Source organism: Epinephelus moara, chromosome 18 (assembly GCF_006386435.1).
Source record: "Epinephelus moara isolate mb chromosome 18, YSFRI_EMoa_1.0, whole genome shotgun sequence".
NCBI classification, from domain to species: Eukaryota; Metazoa; Chordata; class Actinopteri; order Perciformes; family Serranidae; genus Epinephelus; species Epinephelus moara.
This window is the reverse complement of record NC_065523.1, coordinates 39,641,604-39,657,038: the sequence shown is the minus strand read 5'-3', so window position 1 is coordinate 39,657,038 and position 15,435 is coordinate 39,641,604. Positions and strand designations below refer to the sequence as shown.

General features: G+C 44.8%; 2 protein-coding genes across 5 annotated transcripts in view; one reads left to right on the top strand and one right to left on the bottom strand.

The window, feature by feature from the left end:
- si:dkey-225f5.4 (uncharacterized) overlaps nucleotides 1-491 on the bottom strand; it is an 8,379-nt gene extending 7,888 nt beyond the window's left edge. Inside the window, exon 1 of the mRNA XM_050068436.1 lies at nucleotides 440-491. Within this exon, the coding sequence (XP_049924393.1) occupies nucleotides 440-483 (44 nt within the window). The 5' untranslated portion in view covers nucleotides 484-491. The remainder of the gene's footprint in view (nucleotides 1-439) is intronic.
- A 2,289-nt stretch (nucleotides 492-2,780) lies between these two features.
- On the top strand, nucleotides 2,781-15,435 carry wipf2b (WAS/WASL interacting protein family, member 2b). Of its 4 annotated transcripts, none has more exons than XR_007571538.1 (9): nucleotides 2,781-2,937; nucleotides 5,552-5,649; nucleotides 6,251-6,530; nucleotides 9,590-9,715; nucleotides 10,299-10,958; nucleotides 11,510-11,734; nucleotides 12,600-12,701; nucleotides 14,507-15,320; nucleotides 15,393-15,435. XR_007571538.1 is itself a non-coding variant. In XM_050068433.1 (8 exons), exons 2-8 carry the CDS (start codon nucleotides 5,584-5,586, stop codon nucleotides 14,545-14,547), a joined length of 1,353 nt encoding a protein of 450 aa, XP_049924390.1. In that variant the 5' UTR covers nucleotides 2,781-2,937; nucleotides 5,552-5,583; the 3' UTR covers nucleotides 14,548-15,429. The 4 variants fall into 4 exon arrangements, 2 of the variants coding, with proteins under 2 accessions (XP_049924390.1, XP_049924389.1); XR_007571537.1 differs by having other exon boundaries at nucleotides 15,357-15,435; XM_050068433.1 differs by having other exon boundaries at nucleotides 6,251-6,383; nucleotides 14,507-15,429.

Below are 15,435 nucleotides of genomic sequence, written 5' to 3'. Positions count from 1 at the left end.
TCCTGGAAGAGGGATCCCTCCTCAGTTGCTCTTCCTGAGGTTTCTACCGTTTTTTTTCCCCCGTTAAAGGGTTTTTTTGGGGAGTTTTTCCTGATCAGCTGTGAGGATCATAAGGACAGAGGGATGTCGTATGCTGTAAAGCCCTGTGAGGCAAATTGTGATTTGTGATATTGGGCTTTATAAATAAAACTGATTGATTGATTGATTGATTGATTGAGTTAGCGTCAGTTAGCTTCAGTTAGCTTCAGTTAGCTACAGTTAGCTACAGTTAGCTCACTAATAGAGCCGTTAATTCTCATATTTTCAGCCGCTCAGTTTTACAAACTGACCCATGTGAGACATGAAACACCGTCAGGTCGGTAAATAACATGTTAAACTCTCCGTGTGACTCCTACTGAGCCGTGAATGTTAAATATAAAGTTAAATGTTAAACACTTACGCCAAAGCTTCGGCCATTTCTGTTTTCAAATATCCGCGGCACATCAAGCGATCTGATTGGCCGCTTGATGATGACGTTTGACGCGTTGAGCCAATCAAACAGTACTGAAATAAAACCTTTATTGTCACTGTTTCTGGTGGACATTCACAGTGACGTCTGGTGACTGCAAATAAAACTGCATCAAAATACAGAACTAAACAAAAAAAGCAATTAAAAAAATAAATAAATAAAACAAATGACAGAAGTGTGCACTGTGATTGAATTAAACATTTTAATATTGAAGACAAAATATAAGTTGAGATCTGATATGTATTTAAAATACTAACATTTAAATATGTTTTAGATAAAAGATAAGATCCACCTTTATTGATCCCACAATTGAGAAATTCCAGTGTTACAGCAGTCAAGGGGAAAGAGTCAGATTAAAGATTTCAATATTTAGAAACTTTAAAAAAACTAGGCATGCAGAAAAAAGTACAAAAAATACAAGAAACAGCAATGAATAATAATAATAATAATAATATGGTTAGTTAGTTATCAACTAATAATATTTAGTTATGGATGTTGATATTGTGGCAGTGTAATGTTCAAGATCCTTAAAAATACAACACATTTTATTTTTTTGTAAATTTAGAAATTCATCTTTTTAAGAACTGATAAGTAAAATGTGCAAAATAGAAGAGACCGAGGCTGCAGCTCACAGACAAAAAATCTCAATGCTGAAGCTGAATGTTGAACAGTTCCTTTTAAATAAGGATGTTTATAATTAAATATAACAAATGGTCCAATAGTAGATATCCAGCACTCACCAAACACTGTTTATCACGTATAATCAGGTTTATTCAGAATCAGAATCAGAATCAGAAATACTTTATTGATCCCCGAGGGGAAATTATTTATGTTACAGGTGCTCCTTGCAAGAGAGGAAAGATACGTGAAAATATAAGAAATTTAAACAATAGTATTTACAAATATATAGTTAAATAAACAGGAATTATTAACAAACATAAACGTAAATAAATATATATATATATATATATACATATATATTATGTATATATATATGTGTATTATATTATATTATTAATGCATCTGTTAACGATAAGTGAAGGTGTATGAACAGATAATGAAAAATATATTTAGAATAAACTGTAAAATAGTAAAACAGCTGTAATAATATAAAATATGTCTTCATAGAAATTATAACAAATACTGAACATTAAATAACATTTGAAATATCCTTATATCTGCTTACAGCTACTTTTTTTAATGAACTATTTAATTATAGTTTGTATCTTCTTATTAATGCAGCAGTAAAGTGTTACAGATATAATACATGAAATCTAAAAAAAAATGTAAAGTGTGTTTGCTGATCCTGTAAGTTTATCTATCTCCTTTAACTTTAGCTTATATTGTAGTTATGCTATGTAGCGTGTGAAATAGAGTATGGTGAATGTGCTAGGAAAGGTAGTATCAGCCCTGCTTCTACCTGGAGCTCGCATGTACGGAGCCTGGGTTTGGTTGAAGGTGGCAGTGCTGGTAAAGGTAAAGGAGGTTATTGGGTTGGTGCAGGGAGGGGAGCAGTGAGACCTGGCATTAGGGGAGTGTCTCTGGGACGCCAGAGATCACTGTCTAGCCTCCTGGAGGTGTCGTGGGACCAACTAGATGAAACACTAGTGAAAGGAGGTTCCCACCTGATGACCCCAAAGACATGCTAGTTATCACTGCTCACTGGTCTGTATAGTTAAGCCTTGCCATAACAGCTTATCATAGGGCTTAGGAGGTTATTCACTGAGTGCTGATCCTTTCTCTAGAGCACAAACTTCTTGTGTTTATTTGAGTAGAAGTTTTAATTTAGAATTAAAAATGTTATCAAACTAGACAAAGGTTTAAAGATTCTTCTGTATTCATAATGTCAGTAAATGACCTTCACCTTAAAGGAACGTAAACAGAAAGGTTGAACAATGGTTTTGTTACTATCACTGAAACCTGAGAAACATTTTGTTCATGGAAGTTTGTGTAAAAAGTCTCCCCTTAAAAAATACCTCAAATAAAGGAGAGATTCTCTGTACCAAATGTAGACGGTACGATAACCATCAACTTTTATATCACAGTATACCTCGAACCTATTATGTCACTGTGTGTTGAGATGAAACAAACACACAGTGAAGTGAAGGGAACACTTTGGGCTGTGGCTCATTGTGACGAACATTTCTCACTATTTTCACTATTTGTATAAACCAATCTTTAACTGTCAGAGTGTGAGAGCTGTTACTGCAGTGTGTGTGTGTGTGTGTGTGTGTGTGTTGCAGCTGCAGTGCATGTCCTCGCGCTCAGGTCACGTGCTCCTGTGTGTTGACTGTGGAGCTCTGCAGCAGAGAGGCTAACGGCTAACGGCGTAGCTACCTGTCCTCAGAGGACACGTACAGCACAGAGTGAGACACCGAACAGTCCGATGAGAGTATGAGTTAAGCAGCAGGAGCCGGTAACGTTCCCAGGTACGGTTTATTCCCCCGGTGAGGATGAGTCGGTGATGCTGCACAGACCTCCTGCTAATGCTAACACACAGATAGCTGAGGCAGCTAACTCCGAGCTAACTCCGCAGATCAGTTAATAACAGTTTGAACTGTCGCATGAAGCGAACAGGTCGGTTTGTGTCCGTGTGTCTGTCTGGACAAATGTGTAATATAAAGCTAAACAGTTGGAGAAGATGTTAGCAAAGAAGCTAACGGTGTTAGCTTAGCATCCTGTAGAGATTGATTCAGGCCGGTGCTGATGATGCTAGCTGCTAGCTAATGTGGCTAACTGACGATGCTGAGAAACAGACATGAAATCTGTCATTTGTTCTGATTTAACAATCAGAACAAATGAGTCAAAAACCTGGATCTGGATGTTAAACAGTCTTCGGAGTCTATCTGTGAACCTAGTCCAGCTCTGACATGTTTAAGTCCAGAGGTTTGTGATCCAGGACCTGGTCTGATGTGGTCTGATGTGGTCTGGATGGATAACAGTGACATTGCCCTTTCTGTGTCTCCACTAACAGAATAAAGGTTTAACAAACCTGTAACTGGATTTTGAAGATACTTGAGAGTCCTCTCTTTAATACGGAGGCCCTTAAAGGTCAAGTCGTGAGATTTTTTTTTGGACTGACTTTTGCATTCCCTCGCAATACTTTTGCGTTCCCTTGAGTTCCCGGCAATCTTTCATGCCGTTGTAAGTAGCTTGCTTAATTAGGTTCGGGAACCGGCACCGTGCCAGCTACTTACAACGGCATGAAAAACAATAATAAAGACAATAATAACAACACTACAGTTTAAAAGGAGATCTCGCCAACTTTATACAAGTTTACGTTGGTCACCGATCAATGCGGGCATCTAAGAGGAAGTGACAATGGTGGCTCATCGGAATCCAAAACGTTATTGCAAGGGAATGCAAAACTATTGCGAGGGGACGCAAAAGTATTGCGACATTTATGTAGACGTCACCTCACAGGCTCCACCCACCAAAACTCTGTCACAGACCTTGTGCACCCCCCATGGCAAAAGCACACCCTGATGGCCCCCCAGAAGGACACTGCACCACGTCACACCACACAAACGGTTCAGGAATGACTCCAGGAGCGCGACACAAAGCTCAAAGCATCGACCTGACCTCTAAACCGCCCAGATCCAAATGTGGCTGAGCATCTGTGGGACAATCCAGGACCCCACAGGTACCCCTGATCCACAGTGGGGCCTCCTTGGATCAGATGTGGCTCTGACCCATCGAGACATGGGCGCAGGACCTCTTGGTCCACTTCCTGTGGTGTCTGGCACCAGGGTGTTGGCAGCAAATCTTTGAGACCTGTGGATTGTGAGGTGGGGTACCAGCACCTCCCACAGGTGCTCGATCAGATTGGGGTCTGGGGAGTTTAGAGGCCAGGTTAACGTTTTGAGCTCTTTGTCACGTTCCTCAGGTCATCACTGAGCAGTTTTTGTGGTGGAACATGTTGCACCTTCCTGCAGCGTGTCTGGTGACGTCCACATCAGGACCAAAGGTTTCTTCACAGAACACTGGACTGTAACAAAACGGTCAATGTGCTTCACTTCACCTGTCAATGGGTGTAGTGTTGTGGCTGATGGGAGCATGGAAGATAACATACTTTGTGTCCTCCATAAAAAGACATTTCTGTTGAGTAAATGAAACTTGACTCTGTCATGTGCAGTCCTCCGTACAGCCTGCAGATACTTAAAGGTCCAGTCTGTAGGATTTAGTGGCATCAAGTGACGAGGCTGCAGGACTGAAACTTCTCCCGTGTGCCAACTGTGTAGGGACGGAGATGGACCAGTAAATTGATAGCTTTGCCTTCTGGCTCAGCTCCCTCTTCACCACGATGGACCGGCGCAGCGCTCGTATCACTGCGGAAGCCACACCGACCCGCCGATCCATCTCACGCTCCATTCTACTCTCACTCGTGAACAAGACCCCGAGATACTTGAACTCCCTCGCTTGAGGCAGTAACTCTCCCCCAACCCGGAGAGGGCAAACCACCGGTTTCCAACAGAGAACCATGGCCTCAGACTTGGAGGTGCTGACTCTCATCCCCACTGCTTCACACTCGGCTGCAAAACGCTCCAGGTCATGCTGGAGGTCACGGTGTGATGGAGCCAACAGAAACACATCATCTGCGAAAAGCAGGGATGCAGTTCTGAGGTCCCCAAACCGGACCCCTTCCTCCCCCTGGCTGCACCTCGAGATCCTGTCCATGAAGATCACAAACAGGATTGGTGACAAGGGACAACCTTGGCGGAGGCCACATCCACCAAGAACGTGGTCGACTTCACACCACGATATAATATTTTACATTTCTTCTAATAGATGTCCATAAAACCTACAGACTGGACCTTTAAATCAATCAGTCATCAATATGAACTGAATGTCACTGTCTGGCAGAGACCACTCCACACCAGCAGATACCAGCTACCAACTGGTGCCAACTTTGCCAGTTGCCAAATGGTATCACTGTGAACCGGTTGATGCACAAACAGGGGACGCCGTCATGACATCACCTGCTTGGTTTCTATGGTTACTACAGGAGAATAACAGACATGTGATGTGTGTTGTGTGTTTCAGGGTGATCAGGTGTGTGTTGTTACAGCTGCAGGATGCCCATCCCTCCCCCTCCTCCCCCACCACCAGGGGGACCCCCACCACCCCCCACCTTCAGCCAGGTAACTTTACACACACACACACACACACACACACACACACACACACACACACACACACACACCTCTTCAGTCTCCTCATCATCACGATGAAGAGCTGCAGGCCGACATGAGAGCAGTAGAGATAGTTAGACAAACCTCATCAATATTTAATACTCTGTTCCTTTAGTCTATATATTTCCCATAGATACATCAGATAGATGTAATTTGTTTATTACTTAATATATTTAGTTCCTTTGTTTTAATTTCCTCTCTATATATATTTTGATAATTAATCTGCTGCGTGTCTTTATATTCTAAACGTTGTATCGTAGGCAGCTGGACTGGCTCCAGTTTCTTCAAGACGTTTCACAGAAATCTCTCCTGTTGTGTTTTAACAAGCCGAACAAATTGTCAGAGGTCTGAGTCTGGCTGTTGAACAGTTTACAGAGTCTTGTTGTTAAACTAGTCCAACACTAGTTTGTAGTTTTTGATCCAGAGCTGCTCTGATGTGGTGAACACAATAAATAACGTGTACATTGGGTTTATTACACGTGACAGGTGAGGTTAACACTGCAGCAGGTAAAGCTCTGCCGCCACCTCTCACACCTGTTTGATTTGACAGGCCAACACCAGCCCCCCCAAGCTGAGCAGAGAGGAGGCCAAAGGTCGCGGTGCTCTGCTGTCGGACATCTGTAAAGGCGCCAAGCTGAAGAAGGTGGCGGTGGTGAACGACCGCAGCGCGCCGCTGCTCGACAGTAAGAGCCAAACACCAAAGAGCCAAACACCTCCCACTGATCACCCATACATTCGCTTATACCAGTACCTACACCAGCAACAGAGCCAGCCTCAGCAGCAGGGGGCGCCGTCTGAGGAGCAGCGGAGGACGGCCGCAGATAGAGAGAGTAAGACAACACAGCGTGTGTGGTGTCAGAGGGCGACTGCAGGGGGCAGCAGGACGTCAGCCAGCCGCCATTTTTCCTGTCCAGATGTAGAGATCAGACCCTGTAGACTGGACTCAGTGATGTACCCTCACAGACTGGTCACGTCTCACTGGTTTTTATTTTCCAGTTCGATTTAAAGTCACACCGACGCATTTATTAAACAGAGAGTTAAAGGAAACCTGTTATCATTCTGACAGCAGGGCGTGCTGATTATTAACCCTACATCAGCTGTTTTTATCGTGTCACGTCTTAGCAGAGGAACGTCACATCAGCGCGCTTTAAAAAGGACTGTGAGACATTAAACAGCAGACTGACACAGAGCGATGCTTCTCAGTGTTCGTACGACTGACACAAACAGACTGAACGGACACTCAGGACGACGTATGAACTCTTGTAGACCGACAACACGTGTGTGTGTGTGTCGTAGAGAGCAGCGACATTACAGCAGCAAACATCTCACACACTCATTCTGATCATAACTCTCATTTAACATGTTTGAAGTGAAGCCGGCGTCACTGACTCTCAATCAGCTGATTTTACTGTGTGGTTGTCCTCCACTTTTTTCTGTCCCTCCACGTCTGAGATGTTCGTGCTGTTTGTGTCCTCGTGACTTTTACTTTGAAAATACTGATGTAACTTTTCTTGCCTTCTGCACTGAACTTTTATTGTGGTTTAAAATGTTTATTCAGACGACTCGCTCACACAGCATCACAGGAGTGCTTCGATTACAGGTTAAAATCACACTGTCAGTCTGCTGGCTGTCCAGGACAGGTGGGGACAGATGGGGGACGGCTGGGGACAGGTGGGGGACGGCTGGGGACAGATGGGGGACAGGTGGGGACAGGTGATGGAGCGGCTGGTTAGAACAGATCCTGCAGCGTCCTGCAGAGCGCCTGATGAACTGATGATGCTTGTGAAATTTATTGGATATTAAACCATCTGTTTATTGTCACACAGAGTTTCAGTCCAAACAACAACAACAACACTGACACAGTAAATAAACAGATGAACATGATTGTGTATGTCGAACGTTAACTCGCTCCACGGGTGAATATCTCACCCTCTAACCTCCTGACTCAGGACCATAAAACCTCACATAAACAGAAGAAGAAAAACCAGAGCAGTGACCTCAGAGCTGGAGACGCTGCACAGTACTGGGCGGATGGATACGCTGTTGTTCAACAGGAAATAGTTCCAGCATATAGCTCCTTCTGAAACCACAAACCACCGTGATGTTTGGAGTCAAACTCTGTCCTCCGCAGTGACGTCACAGAGCCCAGCAGGCAGCACAGTCTGTTAGCATGCTAGCTTGTTAGCTAGCTTATTAGCTAGCTTATTAGCGCTTGCAGCTGCTGCTACACCTGGCTGTAACGTGGCCGTGCTAAGCTAGCTGATGGCACATAAAGCTTCCTGTTTACCTGCAGCAGAGGAGTGTAACACCTGACTGAGTGTGTCGCTCCGTCAGGGCTGCACGGAAACATCTGGTTTATTCCAACGCTGCTCTCGTTCTGCTCCTGTTGTATCAGCAGTATTAATAATAATAATAATAATAATAATTAATATAATGATGACTTTGATAATTAGATATTAAGGCATGTTGGAATAAAGCAGGACTGCCAGTTAATGGCTTCCACAAGTGTTTTCATTTGGTTCATCAGACCTCTGCTCAGGTGAGAGGTGGGCGGAGCTATGCTAGGATTAACATGATGTCACTAAACTCTTTATGCTGCTAATAATATGGTTTTTATTTATACTTGATTTTTTATTATTTTAAATTGTTTCCTGTATTATTTTTTTTATTATTATTATTATTTATATTTTAATTCTTTTATTTGTAAATAATCTTTTTATTTTTTACTGATAATATTTTGCTCTTTTTTTTCTATTAATTTTTATCTTTTTTTTTTTTTTTTTTTACATTATTCCTGCTATTAATTTACATTTATGATTTCTTTTTCTTTTTGGGGGGGATTATTTTTATATCTGTAAGGTGTTGTGCTCCGACAGGTAAAAATCAGCAGAAGAGATCTGAACATGTGAAAACAGCTCCACAGTCTGAGGGCTCGTCTGTCCGAACTCTGCGTTTGTTTCCTCCATATTTGTGCACGTTTTCTCAAAGCTAACGGACACATAAGAAACGGAGTAGAGGCGCCAGAGAGGGTGGAAGCAGTGATTCAACCGTAGGTGAGGACAGAGACACTTTAAAAAAAGGCGGAGCTTAACAAATCAGTGACACAGCGAAAAGAATTCTGCGTCCATGTTGTGATGTGTTTAATGACCTCACAGATCAACGTCAACTAAAACACTGCTTCACCTTTACAATGTTATGACCTCCTCCTCCACCTTCATTTGCTGTTGTGTGAAACTTTTGACTCCGCCCTCTGGTGCCATCTTGGCTGTATCCATGGCAACATAAATACGAGTACAGTGACGTTAACAGTGTTTGATACAGACGTCTCTCTTTTGTACGTAAAGTGAGGATAAATGAGCCCTGAGCGTTCAGACACAATGTCAAGTAACTTTTAGCCGCCGGCGTCTCATTGGCTGTTTGAAGAACAAACAAACTGTGCGGCGGTTAAATTTCTGCTTCACTTCCTGTCCGAACACTTGAGATAATATCTGTAAGGTTTACTGTGGTTAATAAAGGTTCTTTAATTGTGTGCAGCGCTTGCTGTCCTGTGATGTCATAGATTGTGATGTCATGTAACGACTTCAGCTGTTTGTTTATCACTCATGTTGTGCTGTCGATGATGTCATCGGAGCTGCGGGGGAGCGTAAACACTGCATTTAATTTTTTCTCACTTCACCTCACCTCACCTCACTTCATGTCACTTCATCTCACCTCAGTGTTCGACGTTCTCACCTGATCTCACCTGCACCCCCCCTCGCCTTCACACACTCACTCATACAGTCAGTGATGTCATCGTAGTGTCATCGTAAGGTCATCGTAGCGTGTCGTCACATCATCGCCCTCAGGAGGCAGAGCCCTCATTCACCTGTCCAATGGTTGTGGTTCTCAGAGCCCAAAGGAGGCGGAGCAGCAACAGGTGGAGCCAATGGCAGCGCAGCAGGAAGTCCGTCAGGTTCTGTTCCACCAATAGGAGGGCTGTTCACGGGCGGCGTCCCCAAACTGAGACCCGTCGGAGGTGAAGACATTAATTTTAGTTTTTTCTGTTATTGCTCTTGTAATATGATAAAAAGTGTTTGTTTTATTATAATAGAAACATTTATCTCTATTAAAGTTGTGTTTTCATTATTTTTGGGATCATTTTTGTGTTTTTATTGTTTATAGTTTTATTTTTATTATTTTTAATTGTTAATTGTATTTATAGTTTTATTTTTTATTCCTTATGTTTTTGTAATTCTATTATTTGTTTACTTTTTAAATATTTTTTAATTCTTACCATATATTTACTAATAGATTTTTTTACATTTCATTTTTTATCTTTTGTTGTTGTCTTGGAGTAGGTTTAATTTATTTCTACTATTAATTTACATTTTAATTGTATTCCCTTTTTTTCATTTGATTTTTAAAATTCACTGTTTTTTTGTTGTTTTATTGTTTTTGAATTTATTATTACTGTTTTTTTTTAACATCTTTTATGTTTCAGTGTTTTGTCACATTTTTTAAACATTTATTTGTTTTTGTGTTTTGTTATTTATGTATATATTATTTGTTATTGTAATTCATCACGTCATTGACTCTAATGCCTCCATGTTTCCTCACAGACGGTTCCTCTGGACGTTCTCCCTCCACGCGGGCCGCAGCGCCTCGCCCCCCCAGCCATCGCCATGACGATACAGAGAGCCCCTCCCCTCAGGCGCTGTCACCGACGGAAACGAGTCGTTCCCAGCGTCCCTCTCTGCCCAACCTGTCCTCCTCTCCCTCCCCTTCCTCCCCCTCCTCTGCAGCCTCCTCCCCCTCCACCAGCATGAAGCACTCCTCCTCTGCCCCTCCTCCACCCCCTCCTCTCTGTCGCCGCGGCAACGCCCCCTCCCCTCCCACTTCCTCCTCCTCTTACAACAGGGAGAAGCCCCTCCCCCCAACACCTAACAACACCCCACCCCTCCCCTCCAAACCTCCTCCGTCTCCTGGCAACAGCAGACGCCCTCCCACCTCAGGAGGAAACCCCGCCTCTTCTTCCTCCTCCTCCCTGGCCCCGCCCCCTCCACCTTACCGCATCGCTAACGGCCCGACAGTTGGCGGCGAGCTGGCACCCGAGCTGCCGCAGCGTCACAACTCCCTCAGCAACAAGAGGACGGCCCCCTCACCAGGAGGCCACACCCCAACCCGAGGCCCCGCCCCTCCTCCTCCCCCCGCCTCCCCCACGCAGCAGGGCGTCAACAGGCCGCCGCCCCCCGTCAGAGAGACGCCAGGCAGAGGAGCAGGTGAGGACTCAACACAGGACATCGGCAGGTTGTAGTGATGTCATCAGATAATCCAGGTGCATTATGGGAAATGTAGTGGTTCCGGAATCAAAGTCAGGAAACCTCCATGACATCACTTCCTTTATTTCTTTCTTTATTCTCAAACGATTTCAATTTGTTCTGTTTCTGTGTTTTATTACTTTTTTTTGTATTTTTTAATTAATTTTTTTTTTACCATATTTACATATTTTTATGTTCCTTATACTTTATTATATTTATTATTATTAATAACAATTATTAATCTAATAGTCTTTATTTTATTTCTTTATATTTTTACAATTATTTTAATGTTTTAATGTTTTTAATTTTTAACATAATTTATTAAGATTTATTACATTTTCATCAAATGTCTTATTTCTGTTTGTTTTTGTTTTTAACTTCTGGTGTTAAACTGTCCACATTTATACAGATAAAATATTGATAGCTAACATTGATCGTCTGTATTGAGCCCTAACATTGATCGTCTGTATTGAGCCCTAACATTGATCGTCTGTATTGATCTCTCTCCTCAGCTCCTCCTGTTCCCGCCCAGCCATCGTCGTTGAGGGCAGGTGGCAGAGAGGCCCCGCCCCCGCCTCCTTACAGGACTCATGGTAGCCCCTCTCTCTCCTCTGACCCCCCTGCCAGAGGGAAACCTCCTCCCCCGCCCACCCGCACCCCCGCTGCTCCTCCCCCACCTCCCCCTCCTCTCCGCAACGGACACTCCTCCTCCTCCTCCATCCCTCGCTCATTTGTGGGTACGTGTTCCTCTCCATCAGAACAGATGATCAGAGGAGATCTGTCCTGATTATTGATTATTGATATCATGAACAGATACAAACTGTGACAGAAGTTAAAATGATCTTTAAGGCTCATTTATGCTCAACGTTAAATACGGCTCCGGATACGGACGGAGCCTTCTGTCCGTGCTCTGCGTTCATTTCGTCCGTATTTCTGCATGTTTCCATAAAGCTTACGGATACGGGCCAAACGGAGCAGTACCACCGGGAACCGTGGGGGCAGTGTTGCTGTCACTACCCGATACGTAGCTCTAGTGAGACACGAAGAAGAAATAACAATTCAATTTCTCTCATCGGCAGTACTAGAGAAAAGAATTCTCCGTCCTCCAGTCGCGATGTATTTAACGGCCTCACCGACCACCGCCTCCTACAACGCTGCCTCTGTTTTTGTCTTTTATGCAAGAGGTACATTATCAATATCTCCTCCACAGTCGCCATGTTTGTTTTTGAGTTTGTTGTTGTCATAAACTTTTGACGCTGGGCTGCCTCCTGGTGGATATATTGGTTAACATCCATGCCAACGTAAAGGGCACATGGAAGTATGTGGGCAGTGACAGTAACATCGTTTGAAACGGACGTATACATTTTCGTACGTAAAGGGAGCATAAATGAGCCTTTAGTCTGAGCTTCATCTCTCCACCACTTCATCCTCTTCTTCATCAGTCTCTCCGTCCTCTGACTTGTCCTTTGTCTCCCTGTGGAGGTGGAACGACACCTCTCAGTTCTTTATCATTCAGAAGGTCGTGTTGTTCAGGAAACTGTCAAAATAAAAGCATGAAGAAGAAACAGCAGAAGCAATGTAACGTCTCGTCTCCTCCTGTAGATGATTTTGAGTCCAAGTACTCGTTCCATCCTCTGGACGACTTCCCTCCTCCAGAGGAGTACCGACACTTCGCCAAGATCTACCCCAGCAAGGCCAACAGAGGTACACACACACACACACACACACACACACACACACACCTAGCACACAGATCTGGCACTAAAAGGTGGAGTTAAAACCCTGCAGTCTGATTGGTCAGTAGAGGACGGTCAGTCTGCTCAGGGCTGAGTTGTGGTTGGTTCTGAACATGTGGGCGTGCAGCCTCGTTCTGTGGACGATAAACCAGGTGCAGACTTCCATCTGTGTCACCGCTGATGAGGAAATACAGCGAGTGCTGGACGGAGCAGTGAGTGACAACAACCCCGCCCACAGGAAATGACCACTTTAGAATGAAAATACAGACAGTACTTACTGACCCTCATGCCGACATTAAGTCCAGTGTAGTTTTTAATCCACAGAACTCGTTTGGGGTATCGGAGGATAACAGCTACACTTGAAGTGCATGGAACCCACATTTTGAAAATGTAATAAAACTCCGCTAATGCATTTCAAATAAGTCAGAACGGCTCGTCTATCATAATCCATGTGCCCTGAAGCCGCAGCATGCAAAACTGACTTGAAAAGACGTAATTTACTCCACTTTTATAGCATCATTTCTCACCGTGGTCAGTTAGCCTGCGGGCTGCTATGTTTACATGGCAACTCGCGTGAGACTAGCTGATGGCTAGTGGTGGTGCTAGTTCTCGAGTCTTGCGTGGATTACGGATTACCACGGACGAGCCGTGACGTTTTTGAAATGCATTAGCGGAGTTTTATTACATTTTCAAAATGTGGGTTCCATGCACTTCAAGTGTAGCTGTTATTCCGGCTAGCTGTTACCATCCGATACCCCGAACAAGTTTTGTGGATTAAAAAACTAGACTGGACTTCTTGTTGGCATGAGGGTCAGTAAGTACTGTCTGTGTTTTCACTCTAAAGTGGCCATTTCCTTTAAAGGCCCTGACACACCAAGCTGACGGTCGGCCGTCAACCAAAGTCGGGCCGTCGGTGAGCGTCTGTCGGCCGAGTTTTTGCGGTGTGTCCCGCACCGTCGGCACTTCGGCGTCTGCGGCTTTTCGGCCGATTGAGCATGTTGAATCGGCGGCGGAGCTTGTTGGTGAGAGAGATCACTCTGATTGGCTGTTCAGGTTTTATTTCCTCACCCCTGTAGCGAGTGAATCTGCCTGTAGTGAAACCGGGGCTAACCGGTGCTTCCTCCTCAGGCTCCACTTCACTCAGCTGCCCCACAGACCCGCTGCTTCTTCCCACTTTAACCTGAATAACAAACCGGAGCTAGCTGGGAGCGGCTAGCGGAGCGTTAGCCGCAGCATGACCGGAGGGAAGCACAGCCAGTTAGCCTCCGCTAGTCTCTGAGCTAGCCCCGGCTCTCCGTTTGGATCCAACCGGAGCACCGAGCCCTGGTTTGTTATTCAGGTTAAAGTGGGAAGAAGCAGCGGGTTTATCGGGCAGCTGAGTGAAGTGGAGCCTGCGGAGGAAACACCGGGACCGTCTGGATGTAATAGTCCGTGGAGGTGCTGCGGTGCTCGGCTGCACAGATAGGAAACCCCTCGGCTGACAGGATGTACCACTCTCTCACTCCGCTCTCTCTCACGCAGGCGCAGAACGTACGTGCTACTTGGCCGTCGGATGTAGTCCGTGTAGTGTGTTCAAATGCAACTGACACAGGGCGACGTGAGGTGACGTAGACGACGCAACAGTTGGCTTTCGTCGCCGCTAGTTCTTTGATGTCGGTTTGGTGTGTCCGCACCTTAATATGACTGTCTGAACAGACCGATGGTCTAGGAACCATGTCTGAAGTTAATCTGCTTCACCTGCTCTTTGTTTGTTTGTTTGTTTGTTTGTTGCAGTGATGAGAGGAGCTCCTCCACTTCCTCCTGTCGGAAGGTGAACCATGAAGAGTACATCACAGCTGGACCACACACACACACACACACACACTAACACACTGCTCCATCCTGTTTGATGACGTCACATCTGCAGCGTCCAGCTTCATCATCCTCGACGCCTCCATCACCGCCTCATCTACGCTCACAGCTGATTGGCTGAGGAGAGATCTGATCATGTGACTGAGCAGGAAGTGTCTTCAGAGTGAACGTGATGAAGAGGAGCTGCTCGCTCTGCGAACTGACCTCAACTCATTTTATCTGCAGCTTCTTCTCCTTCTTCTTCTCCTTCTTCTCCTCCTTCTTCTTCTCCTTCTTCTTCTCTTTCTTCTCTGACAGCACGACCCTTTACTTTTTTTTTAGCACTTGCACTTTTTGTTGGTGAGAGCAGCGAGCAGCTCCTCCTGTGGAGGACTGACGACTGAGCGACACATGAAGAAGAGTTTGTGACTCAGGCTGTGGATGGAGGGATGACAAACTGAAACTGAACGAGTGATTCATTCTTCATCGTCTCTCCTCATCCTCTCTCAGATGTTCACATGGACGAAGGCCCCAGTCAGTGAGCCAGGCTAGCTGTTTCCATCTGTTTCCAGTCTTTATGCTAAGCTAAGCTAACGCTGACTGTGGAGCCTGCGTCACAGCAGCAGACGTTTAGATCTCTGAACAGGAAGAGGAAACATGTGGAACTGTCCCTTTAGTGTTTAGTGTCCCGATAAACCATGGAGACGAGCTCACACCGAAGGTCCCGATAAACCATGAAGACGAGCTCACACCGAAGGTCCCGAAAAACCATGAAGACGAGCTCACACCGAAGGTCCCGATAAACCATGAAGACGAGCTCACACCGAAGGTCCCGATAAACCATGAAGACGAGCTCACACCGAAGGTCCCGA

Excerpts from the sequence above, each read along its gene's own strand:
- wipf2b (XM_050068432.1), top strand. The coding sequence starts at position 5,584 with ATGCCCATCCCTCCCCCTCCTCCCCCACCACCAGGGGGACCCCCACCA. Across the intron at positions 5,650-6,250 it reads CACCCCCCACCTTCAGCCAG|GCCAACACCAGCCCCCCCAA; the intron begins GTAACTTTACAC and ends TTGATTTGACAG. Across the intron at positions 11,735-12,599 it reads CATCCCTCGCTCATTTGTGG|ATGATTTTGAGTCCAAGTAC; the intron begins GTACGTGTTCCT and ends CTCCTCCTGTAG.